The sequence below is a fragment of the Brachionichthys hirsutus genome, chromosome 13 (genome assembly GCF_040956055.1).
Source record: "Brachionichthys hirsutus isolate HB-005 chromosome 13, CSIRO-AGI_Bhir_v1, whole genome shotgun sequence".
NCBI classification, from domain to species: domain Eukaryota; kingdom Metazoa; phylum Chordata; class Actinopteri; order Lophiiformes; family Brachionichthyidae; genus Brachionichthys; species Brachionichthys hirsutus.
Window position 1 is genome coordinate 1,250,062 of NC_090909.1, and position 26,689 is coordinate 1,276,750.

At 47.3% G+C, this 26,689-nt stretch overlaps 2 protein-coding genes across 2 annotated transcripts; both read left to right on the top strand.

The window, feature by feature from the left end:
• Positions 1–543: 543 nt before the first annotated feature.
• Positions 544–3,235, top strand: LOC137903435 (oocyte zinc finger protein XlCOF22-like). Its single transcript, XM_068747585.1, has 5 exons — positions 544–605; positions 955–1,087; positions 1,234–1,343; positions 1,721–1,864; positions 1,953–3,235. Exons 2-5 carry the CDS (start codon positions 991–993, stop codon positions 2,643–2,645), a joined length of 1,044 nt encoding a protein of 347 aa, XP_068603686.1. The 5' UTR covers positions 544–605; positions 955–990; the 3' UTR covers positions 2,646–3,235.
• Positions 3,236–3,562: 327 nt separating this feature from the next.
• On the top strand, positions 3,563–25,972 carry kmt2ba (lysine (K)-specific methyltransferase 2Ba). The gene is made up of 36 exons (XM_068747061.1): positions 3,563–3,865; positions 6,998–8,513; positions 8,659–8,816; positions 8,913–9,011; positions 9,120–9,276; positions 11,518–11,827; positions 12,163–12,224; positions 12,332–12,589; positions 12,957–13,066; positions 15,762–16,484; positions 16,767–16,880; positions 17,032–17,178; positions 17,281–17,373; positions 17,507–17,624; positions 17,717–17,830; positions 17,942–18,132; positions 18,232–18,333; positions 18,416–18,526; positions 18,711–18,787; positions 18,934–19,097; positions 19,215–19,300; positions 19,452–19,586; positions 19,713–19,871; positions 19,957–20,074; positions 20,186–20,264; positions 20,343–20,503; positions 20,609–20,767; positions 20,869–23,047; positions 23,132–23,254; positions 23,331–23,443; positions 23,519–23,644; positions 23,799–24,051; positions 24,137–24,247; positions 24,359–24,442; positions 24,520–24,649; positions 24,733–25,972. Exons 1-36 carry the CDS (start codon positions 3,563–3,565, stop codon positions 25,006–25,008), a joined length of 9,219 nt encoding a protein of 3,072 aa, XP_068603162.1. The 3' UTR covers positions 25,009–25,972.
• Positions 25,973–26,689: the final 717 nt, after the last annotated feature.

The window sequence follows — 26,689 nt, forward strand, 5'->3', positions numbered from 1 at the left end:
TGCCCTCAGCCGACTCCTTTTGGGCAATGATGGTTTTATTTTATTCTGTTTCTCTTTTTCTATTTTACATCTGAAATTGCTCAAAGAATAAAGAATGGATGAATATAGAGAATATTACAGTATATCTACAGTGTAATTGGGTAAAGTTAATGTAAATAAATATTACATAACTACAGAATGTATGGCTATTTACGTGGAATAAATATGAGGCCAAGAAATGACTTTCCACCAGAAACTGAAGCGCAAGTTTTATTCAAATTGTTTTTAATGCGTTTTTATTGTGTTTGTTATGAAATACAAAAATCTGCAGTAATACGTCTAACACAGCCAGGATTAATCACTTATTATAGACGCAAAACAAATGCAGTACATTTTGACTTCACGGTATGAAAACGCAAATCGACAGCGCTAAATCTCGCGATATGTTGCGGGCTTTCCCACGTCACGTGACGTAGGCTGTCGCCTTCTGACAGAGCTTTTCAGTGGACTGTTCGATAGATATGGAATGAACGCGTATTTAAACCGCAAACACACACGCAAGAATCATATTGCATATCGATTCCTCTTGCGGATGGAGTTTTAAAGCACATGGGTGCAAATCGACAGTAAGTACGAGGCAGCAAAATAGGATCTGTTGATAGAATGTTGGAGCCCACTCGGCTAACTTGTAAGTTGCTTCCATCCTCGTTTACTAGCTCAGGCTAATTAGCGCTAGTTGTCTTTCTTTCATTGTCGATTGTCTGAAATGAATGAATTCTCTTTGTACTCATTCAATACAACATTCGATCAGCCTTAATATCTTGTGTTTGGTTATTTAGGCGGAAAAAACGGCGCTTTATTGCATGTTCGCGCCACATATTTTGGCTAGCTTTGCCTCTGCCCCTGCAGGAGTCTTCCATTTAGCTCAGATTATCAGTAAAACTTGTGTAACCGCGTTGTGTTCCCGTTCCCCAGATCTACGTCGTTGGGTTCGCACCCGCAGCCACCGGCATGGAAATGTTGAAGATAGAGCAAGTCATCGTGGGGAGTGAGATGAGAGCCGCCTCAACGGAAATCAAGTCTGAACCAGCGGTCGTGCCTCGGTCCTGTAAGATTAGATTTCTTTGCATTGTTCATACAGGATGTTATTCCGTGTTGTTTTTTACAGACCAAAGTAGACGATCGCTGATTCCATTCAGCCTGGTCCTGCTTTAGGGATGCGACTAATCGTGTAATTTCTTTGATTGTGTGCAGATCAGCATGAGAGCCTGCAGTGTTTTCACTGCTTCATCACCTTCTGTAACCCCAAAGCCAAGGAGAGACACATGAGGAAGAATCATCGGGAAGAGTACAAGCTGCAGCTGGTAAGGAAAGCACGTCGGGTTTCAATTTGTGTTCATTTGAATCAACCAGATCAAAGATATTTGCGTTATCATATAATTGCTACAATAATTGTTTTATAAACTAAGATGAAAACGTGACTTTTTATGACCACATTCAAATACAGAAATGAGCGTCAAATGTAAATTAACAATATCTGCTGTAGCATGGAATTCAGCAAATTGATTACATGAATTTTGTGAGTAATTTCAGCATTTGAGAATCAAGTATTTCTATTTTTTAATCGGGTTTGGGGATACATAAAGATGGCTTCAGAAATAAACAAGAAAAGAAAACCTTTCGTTGGCTTTTCCTTCATTTAATCATAAAAAAAATAAAAATGTCTTCACTCATTTTGCAGACGAATATTCTGTTCAGGTGTTACACCTGTGACGAGTGCTTCTCCTCCTCCGAGGAACTCAGCCAGCACCAGGCCACCCACAACAGAGCGGTGAAGGCCTTCAGCTGCCTTTACTGCCAGAAAACCTTCTTTACAGTCAACGAGGTGAGAGGGCAGTGGAATTTATTCTGGCCTGTATTTTCATGTTTCTTAAATGACGATGATTATCTGATGAACGCTAAATGTGTTGCAGCGAAACATACACAGACGAACGGAGTGCAGAGAGAAACAGTGTCCCTGCAAAGACTGCGGTGCCTTGTTTCCCAGCGCTTCCAGACTTCGCAGTCATCGCACTGCGGTGCACCCCAAGTACTCTGTAGCGCCTAATGATTCCAATACTTATAAATGCTATAAATGTAGTCGTGCTTTCCAGTCAGAGGAAGAGCTCCTCAAGCACCAGGAAGAATTTGCAAGTGATGTAAACTGTGACCTCGAGGCGCAGGAGGAAAAACGCGGCCGCAAACCTACGTATACGACTCAGTTGGGGGTGATTGACAGCAAGAACATCAAACAAGAGGAGGAAACCGAGGAATGTGAAAAATACAATAGCTGTATAACAGTCGGAAGCCCCTACCGTGAGCCACAAACGGAGCTCCAGATTCCGTGTCCTGAAGCCAAGTGTGACCTTGTATTTCCTTCTGTTGTCTCCCTGCGGGCACACAAGCGGGAGGAGCACGGACATCCCTCTCGTAAGGCTCACACACAGACACGCAAAGGATATTTTCAGAGTGACGCTCAACCTGAGCGGCTCAGTGCTCACATGGCCAGGGGCAATTGCTCTCTATACACCTGCCCCATCTGTGGAAAGAGCTTTACACGAGAGAGCGTCCTAAAGACCCACCAGAAGACCCACACTAACCGAGAGGGGGGAGAAGAACAGAGATGACATGAAGAAAGAGACGCCATTGTCCTTTTGATAATTGCCATATTGTCGCGATAAAGTACTTTGTGTTTCTGTGTGAATATTTGCTGGAGTTTTTTAAGCAAGTTTATGCAGGTTGGTTGTAACTTTCTGGACTGCCGTTTCTCATTTGCTTATACAAAAACATTTATGCTAATTTAATTAAAAGTCATGATTTGTATGTAGTTAGTTAATTTTGGGGGCACAACATACATGGTTTGATGTTGAGTCAAATACTGTTTTGGTTGATGGGGACAACAAAAAGGCTATTTTTCCAGAATCACTGGCGTGAAACTGCTAAATCCAGCATTGTATGTCTAAAAAGGAACATTTGAATGGAGAATGTAATCCCAAATCATCCACAATAATAAATAAAAACCAGTAAATTGGTTTGGTGACAGGAGTTTATCCTGTACTTTAGGACTTTGATGATGTGATCTTTGAGTCTCAGAAGTCTCTTTCCAGAACTAAATATTTACATTTCTGATATGTGTGAACAATTGAGTGAAAGACGAGGTTAAATTGTTGCTGAGGCTGAAGAAGTGTTAATTGTTTTTGGGCTAACTAACTATTAATTACAGGATTTGGATTTACATAATGTGCGGCTGCTTTTCCTTATGGAACTTGTGTGAATACGTCTTCCAACACTGATCATAATGCCAGTTGATTTCCAAATCCTCAATTCACAATAAAGAATGGCCAAATGTGCCTGTCCGCTCTACGTCAGCGATGTCGCCCAACTCATTGGAAGAGCGCCGCCCTGCCGGACGAGAAGTTCGTTTTCCCATGATGCAATTGACGTCCCTTTCTATCTCGCGCCTTCGCGTCGGCGCAGTCCATCTTTCTCCTCACTCAGCCGCTGTCGCCCTTTACCGCCGCCGATCCAATTGTAGTAGTAAATAATGGCGGCATCAGGAGGCGGATTATCTTCTCCCGCTGCCATCGCGGCTTTAAACGCCCAAGGTGTTGCCAAGGCTCGTTTCCCTGGTCGTCCGTGCAACGTTCGCAGCAGGCTGCGGTCGGAGAAACGTACCAGACGCGGAAGGTTGGGCTCCTACGACGGGGACTTGGAAACTGGAGGGCCGAGGCCCGTAAACATCGGCCTCGCGTTGAGCGAGGATGCGTCCCTGCTGCGGCTGCTCGCGGTGTCAGAGAAACATAGCCGCCAGAGCGATGTGGGGTTCGATTCGAGCAACAGTGAAGAGGTGAGCAAGCTAATTATTCTTTAGCATGTGATATAGATACGTTTATTATTACTCTCGAAGTCGGTTGGTTGAAAATGAATTAATTTAAAATAATTTTCTTGTTAAAGTTCCTGAAGTATTTAAGCTAACATAGTTAGCAGCAACTTAGCTTACAAACAAACACTGTACCGTAGCTAGCGGTGGTCCTGCAGGGTATGCTTCAGATGGGTGAATATATTCAGTTTGATGGCCTCTGCAGATGTTATTAGTTTTCTTTTTTGTCCGTTTTAAAATCGCCATGTTAACGTATGATGAAATGGGTCATAACGAAATGTAAAGACAAACCCGTGTTTGTTCTCTTGGGTTCGCATTAAAATCGTTGCGGACAGCAGATGGCGTTCGTTTTGTTGAATTGGACTTTATATGCGGTGCTAACTAACATCCAGTCTGCTGATGTCGTCGTCATTGAAACGTCGCTACTGAGAACTTGTGGATCACGCTCTCCATGTTGGCGCTGTCAGCTGACCGCCCCGGCGGTTTAAACATGGGGTACGAAGGGGAGGGAAACGTTATGTTGACGTTATCAGTCAGAGAAGAGCCTGTTTGCGGGGCCACATACTGAAAACCTTGTTTAGGATGCTTCTCGGTACAATAAATACAATAATACATACATCTAAAACTAAAATTCCACCTGGGGTTCTAGTTCAGTTTGATGCCATAGATGTGAGAATCTTTGTTATTTGTGAAGTGACTGACTTAAATAGATAGAAGATGGAAGGATGGAGTGATGGCTTGTAGCTGTCCCAAATTATGTCCATGTTAAAAATGGCATTAAATTGAAATATTAAAAGAAAAATCTCCTTTTTTGTCCCATCATATTATCATCCTGATCCTGATCCTTGTTTCTTGCCGATAGATGGATTGGGTATACGTGTGTGTGGCAGTGTCCATACACACTAATACTTTTGGATACATGCACTCGTGTTTGGACCTAGATAGCAAGTCGTACACCTTGGAGCTATGTTGCTTTGACATTGTAGAATAGGGGGGGGGGGGGGGGGGAGCAACATTTCCTGTTTTATATTAATTTAAATTAGTTCACTGCTAAATATGAGGTTGCAAATAGTCAAATCAGTGATTTGTGTCGTGACCATGTGTAATGGTTCTAGTGATGTGTTCGTTGCTTGCTTCACGCACATCTCCCTTTCAAAAGTCAGTATTTTCGTCACTGTTGGGTCATTTGTTCATTAGTTATATCTATAAAAACAGTCCCTGATTGGTTTGAATGAAATTGTGCAGAGAAGTGACCTTTAGAATTTTATTTTGCCTCAGACGTGCTGGAGGTGGTGTGTATTCCCAGGATTTATGCTGATTTAAGGTTTAAAAAGGAATCAACACATGCTGAGCGTTTTACTTGCATTTATAAGGTCTGTTGAATTTTAAGATTCTCCATGGATTGTACAATGCAAGATATGTGTTCATTCATTATGAAGTACTCCAACATGTATTACAACAAACGATTAGAATTAATAATATCCCTACAAACAGAACAACCATAATCTAGAGTTACCATTACGTAGGTCAGGATGTTAAGCGGTCATCAGCATGCTAGCTAGTTCGGCTACGCTCACATGTTGGCTTACCTAAATGTCGGTACATCATCATCATCTGAGAAGGGGAGAAGCCTTTCCACCACATTAGCTGCCACTCTTCTGTGGTGCTTTTCAACCTGCTCATCCAAGATGCTTCCCTTTATTAACCGCTGCGGTGTGTGATCATAGTAAGTTGCCTTCTATTGTTAGCAACCTGCGTCCATTCAAGCACACGTGCTCGTTTGTGCACTGTGTTGGTAAAGGTGCTTCGTCATGTTGGTTGCATGTCCTCCCTTGCACAAAGTGCATTTACCACAGGTGTTGTACTGGAATTTTTCAGGATGAAATAAAGCATCACTTGTTGTCCTTTTTAGGACCAGAATCAAATCTAAAATATCTTAATGATCTGGAGTTTTGATTCTCTCCCCGAAACCTTGTTATTGATCTTTTTCCCCGTATATACTGTATCTAATTTTATTATTCCCCAGAGCAGGGGCTTTAATGTCTGACATCAGACTTCGCTGATGCAATCCCTTCAGAGTGAGCTGTAACGCAATCACATGGCCCACGCTAAAGCTTCTTGGGGCTGCTTGACTTGACTGCCACATGTCAGTTTCTTCCTCTGGATTACTTTTGAATCGTCAGTAGCGGAGTTTATTTTGATAGTTTTGGGTGATGAGACGGACGTGTGTGATTGCGAGTCAGCTAGAAGGTGTGCTTGATTTGCTGTGTCTGGGATGGATGGATGCCTGAAGGAGAGGATACAGGAGGCTGACGGCTCCAGCATTTGTAGTGTCGTGATAGATTTCTATTGTGTACTTACAGTACTTGGCTTGACATGCATTTAGATGTGGCCTTGGTTGTAATGCGGTGGCTTTAATTCTACTGTGGTTTGGGAGAGAGAATATATTGCTGTATAGCGAACCGAAAATCCGAGATGTAAAGATAGACGGTGCAGCGGTAGAGAATAACCTGAGTGATGGCTCCAAGTTGACTCTCGGACTGAAGCCAAAATGATTGATTTGGTTCAACAGCATGATGCTGATGGAGTCGGTATGAGCGCAGTACTGATGCTGGAATAGCAGTTCCACAAGGTTAGCTTAGGGACCGGCGATTTAGCTTTACATGTTATTACAGCAAAATGTTTAATGTCTGTTGAAATGGATGCAGTTGTTTTGATAATCAATTTGGATACCATCGCTTTTACACTTAATCAGCAGCGTTTTAATGATGGTACACTTTAGCAATACGCCTGTGAAATAGTAAGGTGCTTGGATGTCACATCGCATTCTCCATTGGGAGTATTATTATTGCTGCTATTTATTATCTTTACTATTATTTATTTGCAGTTGTATATTAACGTTCATCTTCTGTTCATGTCATGCCTGTTTTATATACTGTAGAACGTCCTTTTCTACTTGACAGCTAAATGTTAAGCTGCATCATAGCAGTGACGTGTGTCTGTAGCCAGTGGGTTACAGCATCGTGCAGAGCTTCGTTTCAACATGTCCGAATTTAGAATTCTGCCTATTTCAATGTTGTGGTTTTTGGTTTTCTCCAGGAGGAAGATTTCACTGGATTTGGGACTGCGAGAGTCGGCCCTCAGAAAACGCCAGGCGCTGTTCCTCAATCACGGAGGAAAGCAAAGTCCCCCAAAGCTTCAGAAAACTGTCCAGAAGCTAAGCCGCTCATTGGAAAAATTATGCCCAAGAGCCCAAAATCATCTCTTGTAGGAAAAATTGTGCCACAGATCCCCAATGACGATCAGGATACAGGTGGCCCCCCAAAAATCCAAGGAATACCTGAAGTAGCAACAAGAGTGAATCGCAAGCAGGTGGCTGTCATTGCAAAAGCCAAAAATGCAGACGTGCAGGAATCGGGTAGTCGGAGTAGTCCACAAGCAGACACAGTTGTGGAATCAGGAAATTTAACAGACTCCGGCCGCATGGAAAACCAAACAGACGCGGCCTCGGCTGGTAGAAGAACGCAATCGAGCGATGTGAGCATTCCAGTAACAGGCAGGGGTGCAAGGAGATCTTCCAAAGTAAAAGAAGAAGGTCAAGTGTCAAAAACCGCTGACCCGGACCAAACCCGGCCTCGGGGATCTGTGAAACGCATGAGGGGATTTCGAATTGGGAGCAACAGATGCGCGTCTCAAGCTGTTACACTGTCGTTTACATCATTTCACAAAAGACAAAGAAAGAGCATGACTGAAAACACGGGCGCTGCCCCCGAGCCTGGGACTGAGGCCAGCGAGGAAAGTAGCGCAGAGGCAGCAGCACCTGTCGATCTCAAAGACACTAAGCCGGGTGGAAAACGACATCGCAGAGCGCGCAGATTTTTGTTTGGGAAGCGGAAGGGATCAAAAAACATTTCCACTATAAAGCGTCCAAAAATAGGTCGGCCTCGCACCAGGCATGTATATTACGCGTATGTACCCGAGCCGGCTCCCCCTGCTCTGACACCAGACGGGAATGAACGCCACCTGCAAGGCCAGAACACCCCACCTCCCACAGGTGAGCCAAGCTCGCTTTCTGTAGGCCAACAGAGCTCAATCAACTCGTCAACACCCGTAATGAGCGCCAGGTCCTCCCGCGTTATTAAAGTCCCAAAGAGATTCTTGAATGAGGAAATGGTTCCCTTTCCAAAGGGTTCTCTGTCCACGTGGTTGAAAAACCAGATGAGCGAAGGTGGAAAGTCGGGTGCGTCATGCCAAGAGTCGAGCTGTGACGACAGCTTGCAGACAGAGAGCGACTTGATGTCTCTGGATGACAGCCAGTCTTCGGTGCAAAGGTTCTCGTCGAGGCCCGGTCACGGCACGGGCCACCTAGAGATCTACAAAAATCTGAAGAAACTCACCTTAAAGCTGGCAGAGAAAAAGAGAGAAGAGCCTGGCGCCGCGGGCGATCATACCTATCAAGAAGAAAGGTCGGCCTCTCATTTCAAGAAGAGACGGAGGTCAAAGCTCGTGATGGAGGAGATGGACTCTCCTGGCGTTGTCAGGAAACTAGCCGTGGTGGTGGACACGGAAGTGGAAGCACCCTCACATATTCCACCGGGAGACAAAGACAGTAAGGGTTAAGAGTGCTTTCTTTTCTTTGTTATATAAAGTTCTGAAGAACTTGATTCTAACCACGATCTTTGTTATATTTATCATTCATTCAAAAGGTCAGTTAAGCTTTTAATGTGTTTAAACACTGAGCTGTTATTGCTTTGGTGCAGATGAAGCCAGAATCACGGATGGGGACAGTCAGGAAATCGGCGGACCGAGTCATCGAATTGGTCTCAGCGGAGCCAATAAGACGATGCTTCACTTACTGAAGAAAGCCAAAGTCCAACTCATCAAGATCGACCAACAGAAGCAGCTGAAACTGTCCCAGGTAAGACCCCAAAATGAAATCTGAAGAAAAGACGATTTTATTTTAAATGGTTAGATTGCGTTGGAGCACCTTATTCTCCCTCGTCTGGACCAACAGCTGGGCTCCAGAGAGTCTCGATTGCCCGTGAGTGGAAGGAGGAGGAGGAGGAGGAGGAGGGGGCGAGTCGGCGTCACCCCCAAAGATGGAAGTCCCCAGGTAATCATTTTAGCTTGATGATGTGTTCAATCATATTGCATTAATAAGCTGTCTAGAATCCAGTTCTGCTGCATTCCTCAGTATGCTCTTGCATGTGGTCCCGTGCAGGAGCAGCCGCCGGGAGGCCCGAGGATCAAACATGTCTGCCGGGCGGCGGCGGTGGCTTTGGGGCAGCCCCGCGCCATGGTGCCGGATGACATTCCCAGACTCAGCGCCCTGCCGCTTCACGAGAGAGAAGGCATCACCTTTTCTCCCGCTGCTGAAGGTAGTGCGTCCGTGTGTGTCGTTTAAACAATGAGAAATGTTCTTCTTTGTACTTAATAGTGGGGTGAGCACTGGTGTGTGATTTGTCATCTCGCATCCAAAGTTCACTTACTTTATTTGTGAAGCATATTCCAAAAGGAGAATGAACTTCCTGCTTCATTGCGTGATTCCAAACGACGCAGTTAATGACTCTATATTTGGTTCGTACTGTAGTTGGGAAGTCTGAGGAATAAGGCAGTAAATCCACAGATAAAGGCTGTGGTGTCGTCGTTCGGAAGAAGCAAATCATGCGAACTTTAATCCAAGTGATTGTTTTTATTCTTCGGGAGCTGCGTGAAAAGCTCCAGAAACCTTCGCACAGGAAATGATTTGGTAGAGGACATCAGAAGGTTCTGACAAATGAATTTGGCACCTTCAAAAATGGTTTTAGGATTGTATTAAAATGTTACTGATAAAAGTCTTGGCTGTGTTTCTGTTCCTTGCTTTGTGGTTGCACAGTGTTTCCAGGCAAGGAAGTTTATTGGCTCATAGTGGCCAAGTGAGGGCTTAGGCAAACATTTCAGTGTTGTGTTATATCACTAGATTTCATTTTGTTGGTGTTTATAAATGTAAAACACAAATCTGTTGAGTCGGCGTTTCTGTCGTTCTGGATTAGGATTGCCAGATGATTCACAGATTGTAAAAATAAATTTTGCAATCAAGGTTTCAGGTGGGTTGACTGTTTTCTCTTCCACTTTCTCCAAAATGTTTGCTATCTTTCTCTAGACATGACATAGTATCTGAGAGTTGTGTGGCAAAGATGCTTGTGTAATAAAAGGAAAAGCTAAGATATTTTTTTCAAAGTAAAATACTTAATTTTCTGTAGTTCTATATATAAAATCTAAAAAAAACCTGAATCTCTTTTGTAAAAGAGCTATTTAAAAAAAAAAAGAAGCTTCAGGCGAACACACCCTGCAGAGCAAAATAAATAAATACAATTGCTTTGTTAGATCAATGTAGTTGTAACGAAGATATTTGCCAGCAAAAATATCTTTTGTCACACACAGATTAGCCACCGCTGTTGGAAAGCTATACCCAACACTGGTCGAGTGAGCATCACTCAGTATGAGGTGAGGAAGTGCCATTTGACAAACACATTCAGTGTAGTTGGGAAAAACAGATCCTTAGACAATTAAATTAAGTCACTACCAAAAAGCTAAAGGCCCAGTTTACACCTGGCATTATCCTCGGGGTGGGGGGGTGGGGGGGGGGGGGGGGGGGGGGGCGGCATCACACCTGGACGGCTCTAAGGTCCCACGAGAACACACCCGAGACTCGCATTGTTTCTTTTTTTGCAATATTTATGTTCTTGTTTCCTCATTTCCATTTATTTGTTAACTGTAATCAATATCATGTTTGGGCTCGGTCAAAGGAAAACAGCAAATATAAAACATATGATTTCGCCGTTCCATCAGTGGCAGCAATATTACCAGACTTTAAAAAAACCAGTCATCCAGGAAATGGTAAATCACGATGAGCGAAAAACAAGAGTCAACTGGACTTGTTCAAGTTAGCTCGAAGACGCTTCACCTCTCATCCAAAGAGGCTTCTTCAGTTCTGAGGGACTGCTAGAGTTTGGATATTTATACTCTTGTTTATGCAAATCTTTTTGCATTAAGTTGTTTCATCACGTAGAGTACAGTTTGTAAGAGAGGTGGAGTTTAATTTGCATATAGAGCTGGGAATAGAGCTCCAGTCTTAAGTGGCCTAACATGGGGAGGCTAGTTATATTGCCGGGTGTGAACTGTGCTTGGAGCTCTCCACCTGTGAGCCGATCACCCCGGGGGAGTGTTAACGCCAGGTGAAAACGGCCTCAACGTTCATCTTACAAGGGGGCTGCAAAACGTTTTCAAGGGAATTAACGTTCAAATCTATTTTGAGTTTTCTAATTCCGGAATGCCAGGCGGGGCGATTTCCACCAGCAGTGTATTTAGCAGTCCAGCCACTGAACTGTATTTGAGAGTGGCTCTTAGCTTTCCATCGCTGCAGGCCTCTAGACCTCTGCACAGTAGCTGTAGAAACCTGCTGGACCAGACAAACCAGTAAATACGTATTCATGCACCTGTAATCACCGCAGTTAAACCGCTCATGTTTCCTGCAGACTGAACTTCTGGCACCTGACATCACACGCACTTCATGATGTGACTTGATGTGTGTGGTATCTGTGGCTCCTTTACCCATCCTCGCTCTCTCTTGCCTCCAGACGTGGCTGACGACGACGACGAAGATGACGACGACAACAACAAAGACGACGACGACGACGACGTCAAAGATGAAAGCAGGGCTCAGTGGGTTGTCTCTCAGGAACACATCAAGCGGCGGAGGGGGGGGAGGGGAAACCGCTGCAGGTACAAAAAGAGGAAGTTCCTGTCTCAGTATGCGACCGGGGGAGTCCGTTCTCGGCGCTGTGGAAGCTGCAAAGGCTGTCTGGTCGTGAAGGACTGTGGAAGGTGCATCAATTGCCTCGATAAGCCGAAGTACGGCGGCCCCAACACCAAGCGCCAGTGCTGCACGTAAGTGGAACCGACGGCACGTTCGTTCCGTGGCTGGTTTTACTCTGCGTTTATACCGGCGAGCTTGCGATTCATTTTTAATCAATCTTAAGAAGACTTTGTGGCGGGGAGTGGGCGTTTCCTATGAAGTCACTTCATGCAATAAAATGAGTTTAATAATTGATCCATCAGTGAAACAGTCAAGCCTGAGCGTAAAGTTAAACGTGGTGTGTGTTCGATGAACGCACAGCTCTGGGATGCGTCCATTTAAATGTAATTAACTGGTAGAGAAGACGAGTGGATTCTTCTGATTGAACCCTCGCGTCGTTTCATTTACCCTTCGTTCCCCTCCCCAGATATAAGAGGTGCGAGCGGATTGAGAAAGCGAAGATTAAGCGCATATTGAATCCGCTGAAAGGTATGTCTCTGATGAAGTTCCATGTCTCAAATTGAGGAATAGCACAACTAGCGTATCCAGAGGATTGACTTGTCAACAAAGTTAAAGACGAGGGTCGTTTTTCTCAGACCAGGCGAGGCGGACGTTCGTCTCCCTGTCCGGCAGTAAGGACACAAGCTGGATCTTCGGCGGGCATGGCAAGGCGTCCTCCATGACGCCGTCGGAAGACAGAAAACAGTCCCTGCGTAACATCACGCCACGGTCCTACAGCAGCCTGCTGAAGTCAGAGTCTGAAGAAGAGGAGGAGGAGGAGGAGAGAGAGGAATGTCTTGAGAAGACAGCAAATTTGGCGATCAAGCAAAGTTTGGCTGTTGTGAGAAACCAGGGTGAGAAAAGTTTGTTTTTGATAGTCGCCATTACTTTATTTCTTTATTCAGTTTGTGAAAATGTTGGATCTTTGTTGCAGCGAGGGCATCACAGACGAATGTGGCTGTTGTTTCCTGATGTTGAACAGCTAGCAGGTCTTCTAGGAAGCCACTTGTGTTTCCAGAATGTTTTTTCTTTCTGCCATGATGAGTAAACTAAACTTTGGTTGTGATATTAGTTTAGAAAACTACAAGCAAATAGTTTGTGAATTTAATGAAAGGCAGAACCATAATTGAGCTAAAACCTTTTTGAGAACGTACTCGCATTGTAGTGAGCCCTCTGGTGGAAAGAGAATTGTGTGTTAGATCTCTTTCTCTAATTTTGGAGATCTGGCTCCAGGGGGTGACGAATCGCAGTTCAACAACCCTCCAGCTGAGGCGCTGACGCATCGCCGGCCGTACTCCAGAGTCGCGGGGACCCGGCCCAGATCCTACAAGGTAAACAAGTCGGGCAGAGTTCCCCCATCACCCTCCAGTGTGCTAGCTAATACAACCTGGGCCAAGTCGCATTTTTGGAAAATAAATTAACCCCCCCATTAATCTACTTTTAATAGATGGTGTTTTTATTTGAAGTGAAAAATATAAGAACACCTTTTTAAAATATATTTCTGAAGCAGATTTGTCCTTTTTAAAACAACAATTTGATTAAAAATATTCCCAAGCCATCCTTGGCCCAGGTCTGCATTTCACACAGTTGTTTTCTCTCTCACTAATTTTAATTGAATCGCCTGGAATGAATGATCCCAAGAACATCTTCCTTCCTTGCTCTGGCTAATCTTCTGTCCTGAGTTTCCTTGCATGCCTTTTAATGATTTAATGCCCTGCTTTATGAATTCCATTTGAACGGAGCTCCTTTCAATTATAGAATTAAACTCATTCATTATTATTAATATTACTATTGCGCACATCTTTTCATTCTAATAGAACGTGCACTTTAAAATAGCCATGGTTCCTGAATGCCTCTTGGCCCCTGTGAACTTGAATCTTCACCTGGGATCAGAACATCCACAGTCCAGAATGATGCACACATGATTTCCTGCTCTGCTATCCCAGGCGAGTTAGAGTTAGAGTGGTGGGTCAGTTCAAGCCCGGTGGAAACACTGAATTGATCGGTTATAATGTTCAATAGTGTAGAGCCCAAATATCATTTCTGATTCAGTCAGATGAGAGGAGCGCTTTTAATCGACTACGTTTAGTGTTGAACGGTCTCTTGCATGGCTTCATGACCTGAGCTAAATAAGAAGGAGATATCTTCGCTGCCTAAATGATCTCACTTCTGCTTATTTGAGTTTGAAAGCAATGTGATCATCCACTGTAAAACGCTCTTCGCTTTATCCTGAAACAATTGGCTGCTGTTGCTGTCGCGCATGACTCTTGCATAATCCTTTAACTTTAAATCTGATTTGCTTTAAATCATCTGCCATCCTCTATTTTTTATTTTGAGACTCTGCTTCCAAATGTTGTCTAATCTTCATTTGTGTTTATTGGCCGCAGATTGATAGTCCTAAGTAAAGTAATCCTGTGTGAAAATCCTCGACTGTGACATCATGATCTGTCCTGCTCCTTACCCGTAATTCACTCATTTGGTTTGTGTTGCCACACGACGGCCGTTTGCCAGCCTCCTCCCAAAAACGAGCACCGAATGAAGCTGTCGGTCGAATAAAGAAGAACCAAGCGCACGGAATCAGCGACATGTGGTCTACACATGTGCCATTTTAAACAAAGCGGCATGCAGCTTTTTCTGCTTTTCCCATTTCATGGATGGCTTTCTGTTTTGTCCACGGTGCCTCCTACGGCGTAGCGCGATGCAATAACATGTTGGAGAGACGCGCTCATCAGAATGGAATAGACGAGAGATCTGATTGAAACTGGCTTGCTGTTTTCTGCTGGGTCTTTTTATTTAATTTAATGCTATGTGAGCTGATTCATTTTTGTTTTTGCTTTGCTGCTGTCTGGAAGTGTGGGAGACTTGATTTAAGAATTACTTTTAAATATGATGACCAGTGGGAAATGAAAAGGTTTTAACCCCCCGCCCCCATCCTTATACAATTCTCATTCTAAGAATGTTTCAGGAGTGAATGCACAGTGATGGAACACTGCATGTTGCACCAGGACATTAGACAACACCCTCTTCTTCATGTCAAATCTTTGACATGAAGCATGTGCTGTAAACTTTTCCCTGCATCAGTCTCACGGCTGTAATTCCAGATCTAGTAAAAAGTGCACTTGCTAATTCTTCTTCTTATCAGAAACAATCATTCTTTTGCTATCAGCCTGTTTAACAGTAAATCTGCACTATTATTCTTTAGCACTTACAGTGTGTTAAAGAAGTATTTTAGACTAGGCGTTTAAGCATTTATCTTTTCTGAACTGGAGACATGTATCCTTTACTTGGGCCATGTGCGCACGTAGCCGGGGTTTTTTAAAAACGGAATATCCTTCCCCCTCCGCTTCGAAAAAAAGAAATTGCATCCACACAACCTCGTTTTAATAATTAAAACACTCCATCCACACGTAACAGCATAAATGCGTTGTTAAACACATTCATAAGCACGCTCAACCAATCGGCGGCGTAGTTCCCCAAACCCTATCCAATCAGAACGCTTCGTCTCTCGTCGTCCTTTTCACAAACCATGAAACATGCCGCCAGGCTAATTCGCGTTGACCAACAAGGAGGCAGGATTGCTCCTAAATGTAGTTTTGAAATATAAAATCAAGGAGTAAGCAAACAGCGATGAGTTTTGAAGGCATCCATGCTGTTTCTGAATGTAAGCGCAGGTCGCACACACATGATGTCACAGCAGAGTGACGTTTCTAAACGTAAAACTCCGGTTACAGGCGTCCCCATGCAGACGCGTAACCGCAGCTTTCAGAAACCGTCGTTTTTGGAGACACCGGCTACGTGTGGACATGGCCTTCCACTTGTTCTGCTGCAGAACGCAGTCCCTAAATTGTCTCTGCCTTTTCACGTTTCTTTTTCTTGGCTAACAAATTGCCGTCAAAGTCCGAGTCCTCCTCCTCTTTTCTGTCGCGTTGCCCCCTGCTGCCGGTCGCCGTCTTTGCATGTCAGTAGTATCAGTGAAACTTAAAATCCTGTCGTGCTGGTTGGCTTAGGCAGTTCCCTCCTCCACAGGAACAGGAGAACACGGAGGAGACGAACCCCAGAGAAACTTTACCAGAAAGCAGCCCATCCTGGAGTCCAAGGCTGAAGCTGCAGCCACAAATACACTTGTGTCGTCTGCCCGATTATATCCTGCAGGCTCCTTTGCGTTTGCCATTGCAGGCAGGCCGATGCCGGCTTTGGGGCGTTGATAGAGCACATTCATTCACGGCACAGATTCCTCCTGTAGCGCATCCAGCTTCTCCACTTTCACCACATCCCCAAACGGACCCTCTGCAGAAATCGCTGCACTTACGTTTGCACCGTTTGCCCCGGTCTGTGGTGCAGCCGGCCTTGCGTTTGCACAACTACGCAACATTTCCATATCAACCAAACACTCCATGCAAACGGCACCCGTCTCCGACAGAGGCGCCGCCGGCGTCTGAATGTCACAACCCGGATGTTTTGACAGACGATGCTAACAGAGCTAAACCCCTGCGAGCGCCCCCTCAGACGGGCGGCTCACGCGTAGAGTTACAGGAGGACAGACGAGGGGACCGGCCTGAAGAGGAGGACCGGGACCGGTCTGTAGAAGGGACGGTGCTGCAGCGCTGTTCAGCAACTGACGCACCCTGTGTCCTTCGTTCTCAGAATCCTGCAGAGTGTGCGTCAGTGAACACCCTGATGGGGTTAACTAACGGATTTCCCCAAAAGGGCACGCTGCAGAACAAATACAAGATCCGAGTGGACTTCAAGGTGAGTTTTCGGTGCTGGCATCACATTTACAAAAGTGCTGGCTCTGTTTTTGTGAGCAGATCTGAGCGGCTCTAAAATAAAAGTAGAATAAAGTTGTGCCACGAGGCTTAGCTTTAACTTGACTTTATTATGTTTGAATAAGTAGATCTTCCAGTTTCAAAGCATGACATTCGTTTGCGCTACATAAATGTCTTCCTTGTGGGGTTATGTTGAAGCCGCTTGTTTTCACATTTCACACTGAAGCTAGAAATAAACATTTCACCGCTTTCTTTCCCTTCCCAGGAGGACTGCGCCGTACAGAATGTTTGGCTGATGGGCGGCCTCAGTGTCCTCACGTCTGTCCCGACCACACCTCAACCGGTCTGCCTGCTTTGTGCCAGCAAAGGGCGGCATGAAGTAAGTCTTTACCACCAGCTGGGTCGTCCAGCAATGTTGGGAAAGTGTTGCTAACAATGGCTGTGCTCTCATGACCACGAAGACATTTTATTGTTTTGCCAGCTTTTGCCCCGCAGTTGTAAGTAAGCCGGCCTCATTTTGTCTCCACCAGATGATATTTTGCCAGATCTGCTGCGAGCCTTTCCACAGTTTTTGCCTCTCGGCAGAAGAGCGCCCCTTAGAGGAGAGCAAGGAGAACTGGTGCTGCAGGCGCTGCAAATTCTGTCATGTGTGCGGCCGTCGAAGCAAGAACACGAAGGTACGACAACGAAATCTGGATGTTGGGCATGTGTCAGACCCCCGAGTGGTGCAGGAGATGGTCACACCGCGCTGCTCAAGCCTACCCGTCTTCCCCCTCTAGCCTGTGTTGCAGTGCAGGAGGTGCCAAACCTCCTTCCACCCTGCCTGCCTGGGGCCAACGTACCCCAAACCTATGAAGTGCAGCATCCCCTGGGTAAGTATTTATTAGCCGTCAACTATGTAGAGACCTCCATGGTTATCAAAATTACCGGATTATCCTACGTAAATTAGGATCCGTGTACCCTCCTAACACTCTTTTGGTGTTCTGCGACGTCGCGTTTGCGTAGGTGTGCATGACCTGCATTCGCTGTAAAAGCTGCGGTGTGACTCCTGGGAAGAACTGGGACCTGGCCTGGAACTACGAGCAAGACCTCTGTCCTGACTGCGCCGTTCTCCACGGCGAAGGTAAGACCTCTGAGGGAGGGGTCGTGTCTGTTTCTATTTTAATGTGTGGAACTAAAAACGGGTGATTTATACAAGATGTTTATTCACCTCAGGTCATTTCTGCACCGTCTGCCAAAAGTGTTACGACGACGGCAAGCAACAGGCGCAGATGATCCGATGCTCGGCGTGCAGCCACTGGATTCATTACACATGCGGAGGACTTTCAGGTGAGCGTCTGCAACGCTGGCGATGGGCCGTGCGTACTACACGTGTGTGTACTACGCACACGTGTAGTACGCCTCACCTACCTAACCTTGAACAAATCCATGTCATTGCAGAGGAGCTGTTCGGGTTGCTGTCGCACCAAAAGGAAGAAGTGTCTTTCACCTGCCAGCCCTGCAGCCAGAACCAGGCTGAACACTGCAGCCTGAAGGAGGAGCTGCAGAACAGGCTGATGGCTGGGCTGGAGGAGGTGCTCGATGACCTCCTCTCAGACCGCGCCACGCAGGACCTCCTCATCTGTGAAGTGGTAAGTTCCCAGAATCCATCTCATTACGATCAGGGCTGGATTTTTCCATTATAGTCGCCTCCGTCGCATAAAGTGGATTAACTTTTTGTTGTGTTTCAGTGTCAAGAAATGAGCAGCACGCGCTCTTTAACGGAGCAGCAGCCCGCCTGTGATCTGCAAGCCATGGAGAAGAAGCTGAAATCAGGGCGATACACCTCAATAGTGAGCCGTGGTCGCCTCGTCCAGCTCGAAGTCCATTATGTCACACAGGTTTTAATTTCACTTGTGAACTCTTATTTTATAGAAAGACTTCCATGCAGATGTCGGCTGTGTGATGAGGGGGCGGCTGAAGGAGGAGGAGCTTCTCCCCGAGGACCAGAGACTGACCAGTCAGGCCAGGGGACGCTACATCAATGTAAGCGTCCGCTCCCAGATCTCGCTTAGCTTTAGCTCGTCTTTAGAGACTCACATTCTATAATAGTCAAAGGCAAATGTTTGAATTGCTCCTGTTTGATGGGCTTGACTTTGGAGCCGAGTCACAAGAGAATTGACCTGTAAAAGGAGTTAAAGACACGTCTTGTCTCTTAAATGTTTCACAGCTGATAAGGCAGGTCTTCAGTTGGTTTCCTGCTCGCCATCTGAAAAAGTGGAACTTTTTCGCCGAGGAATTCCCGAGGTAAAATGATTCCAGTACATCATGTTTAAATAATAATCCCTCAGTTTGTGTACTCATTCTTTACCCCCCCCCCCCCCCATCTGTATTTCTGTCTTGCTGGACGTGCAGTTCTTCCTAATGTCCGCTACCTTTATTCCTCTCTGCAGTGGAATGCTCCCTGAGGCGATCCTCCCACCATCTAAGGAGCATAGCTACGCACAGTGGCTGGAAAGGACGTACCAACCCAGGGAATTCGGGGGCCCACAGAGAGGGAAAACTGACTCCATGTTGTCCTCGGCCTCTGCACACAGCCCCGCTCCTCATTCGCACGGCATGGAAACCATTAAAACCCGTTCCCTATCGCTTCATTTAAATTTGGGAATGTGCAAAAACAGGGGCGACGGCTGTTCATTCGAAATGTCATTTGGCTCCTCTTTCTTCTTCGCAGGTGTGATGAGCGACCTGGACGCTAACAAATCTGAGGATGTGAGGCAGTGCTCTCTGTGCCAGCACCTCGGGGACTCTGCTCCACGAGTGAGTTTAGCTGTCTCGGTTACAGACCTTAATTAATCTGCAGAACATTTAATCATTTGTTATATGGAGGAGAACACATCTTGAGGTGGTGATATAACAATTTAGTTAATGTTCACCTTCTAATACGAAGCGTTGTGTTTCCATCCTGCAGGATGCAGGGCGGCTGCTGTATTTGGGACAGAACGAGTGGGCCCACGTTAGCTGCTGCCTTTGGTCCGCAGAGGTATACGAGGAGGATGGCGCTCTTCTGCAGGTGCACAGTGCCGTCTCCAGGGGGCGCCACCTGGTGAGACTATGAGGAAATAAATAAAACTGAAGTTTAGAAGTTTGTCATCGTGGCTTTTAGTTTCAAAGGGTCGCCGTCGGCCGTAGATCCGTCTCAGTGACTTTGTTTTTGTCCTTCCCTCGCCAGCGCTGCGATCGCTGTGGCCAGTCGGGCGCCACCGTGGGCTGCTGCCTCGCCACCTGCCAGAGCAATTTCCACTTTATGTGCGCTCGTGCAAAGAAGTGTGTGTTTCAGCAGGACAGGAAGGTGTACTGCTACAAGCACAGGGAGCTCGTCAGCGCAAAGGCATGGCATTTCATCGTTAGGCAGTTCTATTTAAAACCACGAACACGTGACGCCTGACCGGGGACGGTTTCCTGTACCCCTGCAGGTCGTGGCTGGGAAAGGCTTCGAAGTCAGTCGACGGGTTTATGTGGACTTTGAGGGAATCAATCTCAGGAGGAAGTTCCTCACAGGCCTCGAGCCACAATCGATAAACATGACCATCGGTAAGAATGTCTGTTAGCCTTTAGCACCTTGAGCTCTGCGTATGTGAGATTCGTAACGCAGCCTTTTCTGGATCCAAGCAGAGTTTTACGTCTTCCCTTTTTTTTCCCCAGGTTCGTTGCAGATTCAGAAACTCGGCGTGCTGTCAGAGCTGTCGTCCAATGGCAGGATGCTTTATCCATGCGGCTATCAGTGAGTGATCGGCGTGCTCAAAACGGCGAACCCGGCCTCCCCTCGTTTATTTACGTGAACGTCTTCCTTCCTCTTCAGATGCTCTCGGTTGTACTGGAGCACCGTGGACCCTCGCAGACGCTGCAGGTACACCTGTAAGGTGACGGAAGTGAGCACTCCTCTCCCCGGCGAAGAACAAGATCCACGTTGGGACCAGGAAGAAAACCACACCATAATCCACAGCCCCAGTTATTACAGAGGTCAGCATAAAAAGCGGGTTCCGTTTCGGGTTCCTTCGTCCGGCGCAGAACCCGAAGAAGTCGATTCTTGCAGCTATATTTTAAACTGTACCTTAACTTCTTCAGATATTGAGATGCCAGAATGTTTAAGCTTCTCATCCAGCCCGATAAAGTCCGACTCCCCCTCGCCCAACCCGAAGCACGACACACCGGGATCCAAAAGTCCTGGTTACTCCCAGACCAGGAGACCAGCGGGAGGATCGTCGCGGCCGCTTCCGTCTCCAGGCAAGTGGCAGAAGATGACCCGTTTGAAAATCCTTTGATCTGAATCTACGCCACATGAATAAGCTTTGTTTCATTCTGACTTTCTTATATGATGCATTTAGGGACCGCTCATCCCAAATCGCACCCCATCCTGATTCTCAGGGACCTGGAGGACACCCGTCGGCCTCGCAGGCTTTCGTCAAGAAGCCGCTGCAGTTCCTCGCCGACAGAAAGCGACCCGTCTGCGCCGATGACCCTCCGCTCCGGCGGCATCGTCAACTCCAGATGCGGGCTCTTCGGCTCCCCTCCAAGGTCGTCGAACTTGGGTTCAGCATCGCCGCTTCTGTCGCGAGCGAACTCTGCGTCGCCGGTCTGGAGCTCCCCGCCGAGATCCAATTCCAGCATTTCGGCAGGCCTGTCGCCTCGACAAGGGGCCGTCACTCATTCTCCCAGAGGGAAACTCAACTTTAAAATTAGCACCCCAGTCTCTGCAGAGGTCCCCCAAGACTTTCTAGCGTCCTCCGAGGCAGAAGACGCAGCCGTGGCCACGACCAACGGGATCTCCCTCGCTCCCGATAACCTGGAAGAGGAGGTGGCTCACCTCATGGCCCAGGAGCTGCCCTACACGGCGTTCGACGCCGACACAGACGTGGCGGTGGCCTCCATGCTGAACGCCAAGCTCGAGTTTGACGAGGCTCTGCTCAACGAGAACGTCGCGGTCCAATGCGGCGCGGCGGGAGGCGCGGTGCAGGACGTCGAAATGCAGCGAGGTAATCGGGAGAACGAGTCCGAAGACGAGGACTCGAGTCATTACTTCAAATTTTCTCGCACGGTGGTGTGCGACGCGGCGAGCGGCTCGATCCCTGCGGGCCAGCCTGCTTCGGCGCAGTCCATCCCCCAGCTGGACGGAGCGGACGGAGGCTCGGAGAGCGACGAAGACGAGGAAGACGGAGAGATTAGAATTCACAGCAACAACGCGACCCCGACTAAGCAGCTGAGCGTCGCTCTGAAGAGGCTGGAGTCGATCTACCCCGCGTCCGAATCAGCGGTTGAACTTCGGGAAAATGTGCCCTCGAGCTACGCTAACAGCGACGTGCTGGTTCAGGAAGAAGTGGTCCAGCTGTGTTCTGAAGCAGCACCCGAGAACCAGCTGCATTTGGACCCGGCTACCGGACGGTTTTTCTCTGGTGAAGCTGTGGGCTACCCGGCCGGCGCGGTCGACGACCGAGATGACAGCAGCTCGTCCACGGACTCGTTCGAACCCTTTAAAGACGACCTGAGAGACCCCGATTACTCTCCGGCGCAAGAAAGCAAAAGGTCCCCCGCGGCGCCGCCGGTGAAGCACGTCTTCGTGAACACGAAACGCTTGCCGGTGCAATTCAAACGCTTTTCGCCGAAACCTTTCCTCTCCCAGTATAACAAAGCCAAGTTGCAATCGATGCCTCAGCCGACGCAGACCTCCTCGCCCGCCGCCGCGTCGTGCGCGGCTCCACGCGCCGTCACCTCCCCTATCGTGATCAACGGCTTGAACGTTCTTCCCATCCAGCCCGGCGCCGGCGCCGTGCGGCGCAGAGCCATCACCATCCGGATGGAACACTCTCGGCCAGGGGGGCAGAATCAAGCTGCCGTTGCGACCAGCTCAACCTCGCCGGAAGCCCCGGGCCCGCAAGTGCTGCTGGTCAATCGTCAAGGTCAAATTCTGATCAAAGACCCGAGATCAAACACCTACCAGTCGCTCAGCGCAAATTCTCCCACCTACAGTAAAATAAGCCAGATTGCCAAGATTCTCCACAGCGGCAATGCTCTGCAACGTTCCGTCCCTCGCATCATCGTAAAACCCTGTTTGAGCACCGCCGGCGTGACCGTCCCAACGGCGCCGGAGAAGAAAATCATCGTCAGGGTTCTGCCTGCGAACAGCGGCGCGAGTCTCGGCCCAAAAGGTCCCGTCAGCGTGCTCAACTTTCCTGCAGCGGCTTTCTCCAACATCCAGGAAACCACAGCCCAGTCGATAATCGAGAGAGCCATGGCAACGCACCGGGAAGCACCGAAGGTGGTGCCCGTCGTCCTCCGGAAAACGGCGTTCCGGGACACGGAGGGCTCTGATCCATCGCCGGCCACGAGTTTAGAGGCTCCCCGCGGCTTCGGCAACGGGCCCAATGTCGAAGTACGGCCGGCGTGGCTGCGCCACCAGGTGAGGGTCAAGAGGGTGTCGTCGGCGTCCGAGAGGCTCCCCGGGAAGAAATCCAAGATGGACTTCTTGACGGATCCCAGCAGTGAGCTGGACAAGGCCAGCGAAGTCAGGTATTATCGGTTTGCTTTCCTGTAAATTCTCAGGAATAGTCGCACGAAGTCGAGCAGAAACGTTGAACGCTTGTCTCCCGGCAGAGCGAGCGGCGTGCGAATGAAAGCCCCGACCATAAAGGATGTTCTCCACACGAACCAGGAGAGCGCGCAGGAAAGGTCTGAGCAGCTGAGGATCACGGCGCCACCGCTTCACACGCCGTCCAGGTTGGCTGCTCGGGAATGTTCACGGTCCGAACCGTTGTGCGGCCGGGTAGAAAACTTCTGCTCCTGTTCTGCCCAGGCATCCTCGGGCGGAGAGCCCCCCCCCGCACGGACGGACCCAGAGCCAGCTTAAAACGCACGTGTGGGTCAGCGCCCCCCACGGAGACCTCTCTGAATGGGGCCCGTATTCAGGTGCGTCAGGCCTCGTCTTTCAGTCGTTTGTGCAGGTTTTCATGTGTGTTTATTGTGATTTATTTCATTTTACAGGCTTTAGTTCCGAAGATGACATGCCTGCATCCAAGGACAGGAAGAGGACGCGCATGAACCAGCCACACCTGCGTTTTGAAATCACCAGCGACGACGGCTTCAGCGTGAAGGCGAACAGCATCGAGGGTAAGAGCTGCTCGACGGGCGGATCAATAATCACGAATCGTAAATGAAATCTGAGAAGGGTTCATCTCGGTTCGTGTACCGGTGCACCGGAATACTGACTGGGAAGAAGCTCTAACGCCTTCCTCGCTCGCCACTCGCCGCTCTCCTCCATCAGTCGCCTGGCGTGCGGTGATCGATGGCGTTGTGGAAGCTCGCACGGGTTTTCACATGAAGCAGCTTCCCCTGGGCGGGATGGGCGGTCCTCGCATGCTCGGCGTCGTCCACGACGCCGTCATCTTCCTGCTGGAGCAGCTGCAGGGCGCGGCGAGCTGCAAACGCCACCGTTTCCGTTTCCACCGGTGCGACAACGTCGAGGAAGAGCTTCCCCTCAACCCGAGCGGCTGTGCTCGTTCTGAAGTCTACACACGGTAGTTAGAACGATGAACACAAAGTAACTCTTTCTTTTTATTTTTCATTTGTCTGATATATATTTTCTTTCTTAATTCTGACCAGGAAAGCGACCTTCGACATGTTTAACTTCCTGGCGTCGCAGCACAGAGAGCTCCCGGACATCGTGGGGACTTGTGATGAAGAGGATGATGAGTTCCCATTGAAATCTTCCAGGTAAGAGGATTAACTATGTTGCCCTTTTCTTAACCCTAAACTTAAAATGGCCACACAATGAGCAGGAGGTGACCTGGCGGACGCCGCCCCTTTTCTGTCTCGCTTTGGCAGACGCGCCACCAGCAGCGAGCTTCCAATGGCGATGAGATTCAGACACCTGGAAAAAATCTCCAAAGAAGCAGTCGGAGTCTACAGGTAGGTAACGGAGAGGAAGGACGCTTCAAATGAATTCCCGAGCACGGATTTATTTCGTCGTTCTGTAAACCTTTTAGGTCCGACATTCACGGTCGAGGCCTTTTCTGCAAAAGGAACATCGAGGCCGGGGAGATGGTGATCGAGTACGCCGGCACCGTCATTCGCTCGGTCTTGACTGACAAGAGGGAGAAATACTATGACAGCAAGGTTACTATTGAGATACCAAAATAAAAGCATCAGAGTTACGGTTTAAGTGTGGGCGCTAACGGCGTTCTGTCGCTCTGCATCAGGGCATCGGCTGCTACATGTTCCGCATCGACGACTTCGACGTGGTGGACGCCACGATGCAAGGCAACGCCGCCCGCTTCATCAACCACTCCTGCGAGCCGAACTGCTACTCGCGCGTGATCAACGTGGACGGCCGCAAGCACATCGTCATCTTCGCTCTGAGGAAGATCTGCCGGGGCGAAGAGTTGACGTACGACTACAAGTTCCCCATCGAGGACGACGACAACAAGCTGCACTGCAACTGCGCCGCCAGGCGCTGCCGCCGTTACCTGAACTAGTACATCTGACGCTCGCAAACCAAAAGCCATCCTCTGATGCACTTGAATTTAGAAGGTGGACTTGGTAGAGCGGATTGTGGTGGCATAGCCATAAGAGTGAGGTGGTTGAATTCCGTTTTTTATTTCAGCGGCAGGAATGCTGAGATGTAAATGCTTTTATCCCCGCTAGTTCTCGCTGTTCCTTCTTGGCGTGCGCCGTTTGTGAATTTTAAGGTCTATGAGGGAGTTTCTTCGACGCAAGGTCCAAACTGAGTATCGTGATCTTGCTCTGCACAGTCCCTTATAAATCTCTGTATTTTGTATATTTGAACAATAAATGTATATTCAAGAAGCTGATGGAAATAAATGTGTTTGAGCTTTTAACTTTGTAAACAAAGGTAAACGGAACTGAATTATGATCGAAGCTATCTTTTTTGCGGCTGCGTTGCTTTGATTTGATTTCTCCCAGATTTACTACCTCTGGTGTTATGAAGCAACGTTTCATTCAGTTACACAGTTTGAGAAGGGAAAAAAAAAGGCTTATTCCGTCTATTCTTTCTACTCATTGCAGCGTCGATACTAAAACACTGACCTGTTATGTTTGGAATTATTTAGTAAAAATAATCTGTTCCCATGTTTTGTTCTAATTTCCTTCCCGAAAGCTAAGCTAACGGATATAAATGAGATCCTGGGGTGGGATGAAGGTCTTTTTTGCTTTACAATATATATATAGATGAATTCAAAACACAAAATGTTACTTTTATCGTCCTGCGACGGATCCTTGTACAGAGTTGTATAAAGAATTTCTAAAAACCTGTTTGATATTTTTTTACCTACTTTTTATTTTATTTTATTTATGTTAAATAAAAGTTTGAAATGTTCACCAAATTGTCTTCCTCTTGTCTTTGCCAATGAGGAAGTGCTTAATAAACGTATGTCTATAGAATACTTGTGTTTAGTTTTCCATGCAATAAAGAAAACCTTGACAGAGTACTAGGAGTATTTTTACATTGGAGACAAATTATGTCGTTTTTTTTGACCTTACAGAATTGCTGATTCTATAACTGAAATCGAGAACCCTGTTCAAGCAGAACTTCCATTCGCCTCGGAGGTTTAATGCTCGAGTTCTGACACCACTCAAGGTCTCGCTGCCTCCAGCCATATGGCTATTTCCCAGATGGGACCGTCCTTCCTCCACTTAACCGAGTTGCTGATTAAGACACACGCACAAAAAACATTTTTTTAGAGCTCTTAAGCAATCACAAGAGTGGAATTTGTATGAATTTCTTTAAAAACAAATTTACTTCTGACTTAAATTGAAGCAAAAACAGCCACAATTATTTCTTACTTTTCTTTTCTGTGACCTTTTTAAGCCATTTCTATCTCGTCATTTCACTGCAATACGGTGAAGCATAAAACTTTAAACATCTTGTGTTCCTGAGATTTCTCTGGTTCTGTCGGGACACGCAATGTTCTGGAAACTCCTTATCGGTTTTCTGTAGATTTGTGAGAAACATCTGGAATGTTCCTGCAGCCCTGTGTTTACTGCCGTCAAGCATGTCCACATTTTATTTAAGGACAAAAAAAACACAATCGCTGTTTATATAACTGTCGTTAACCTCACATGCTCCTGGAAACACAAAGTTCTGCTGTCGCCTGCAGACATATGGCTCTTTCCCAGGATGAGGTTTTGCGTTTCATC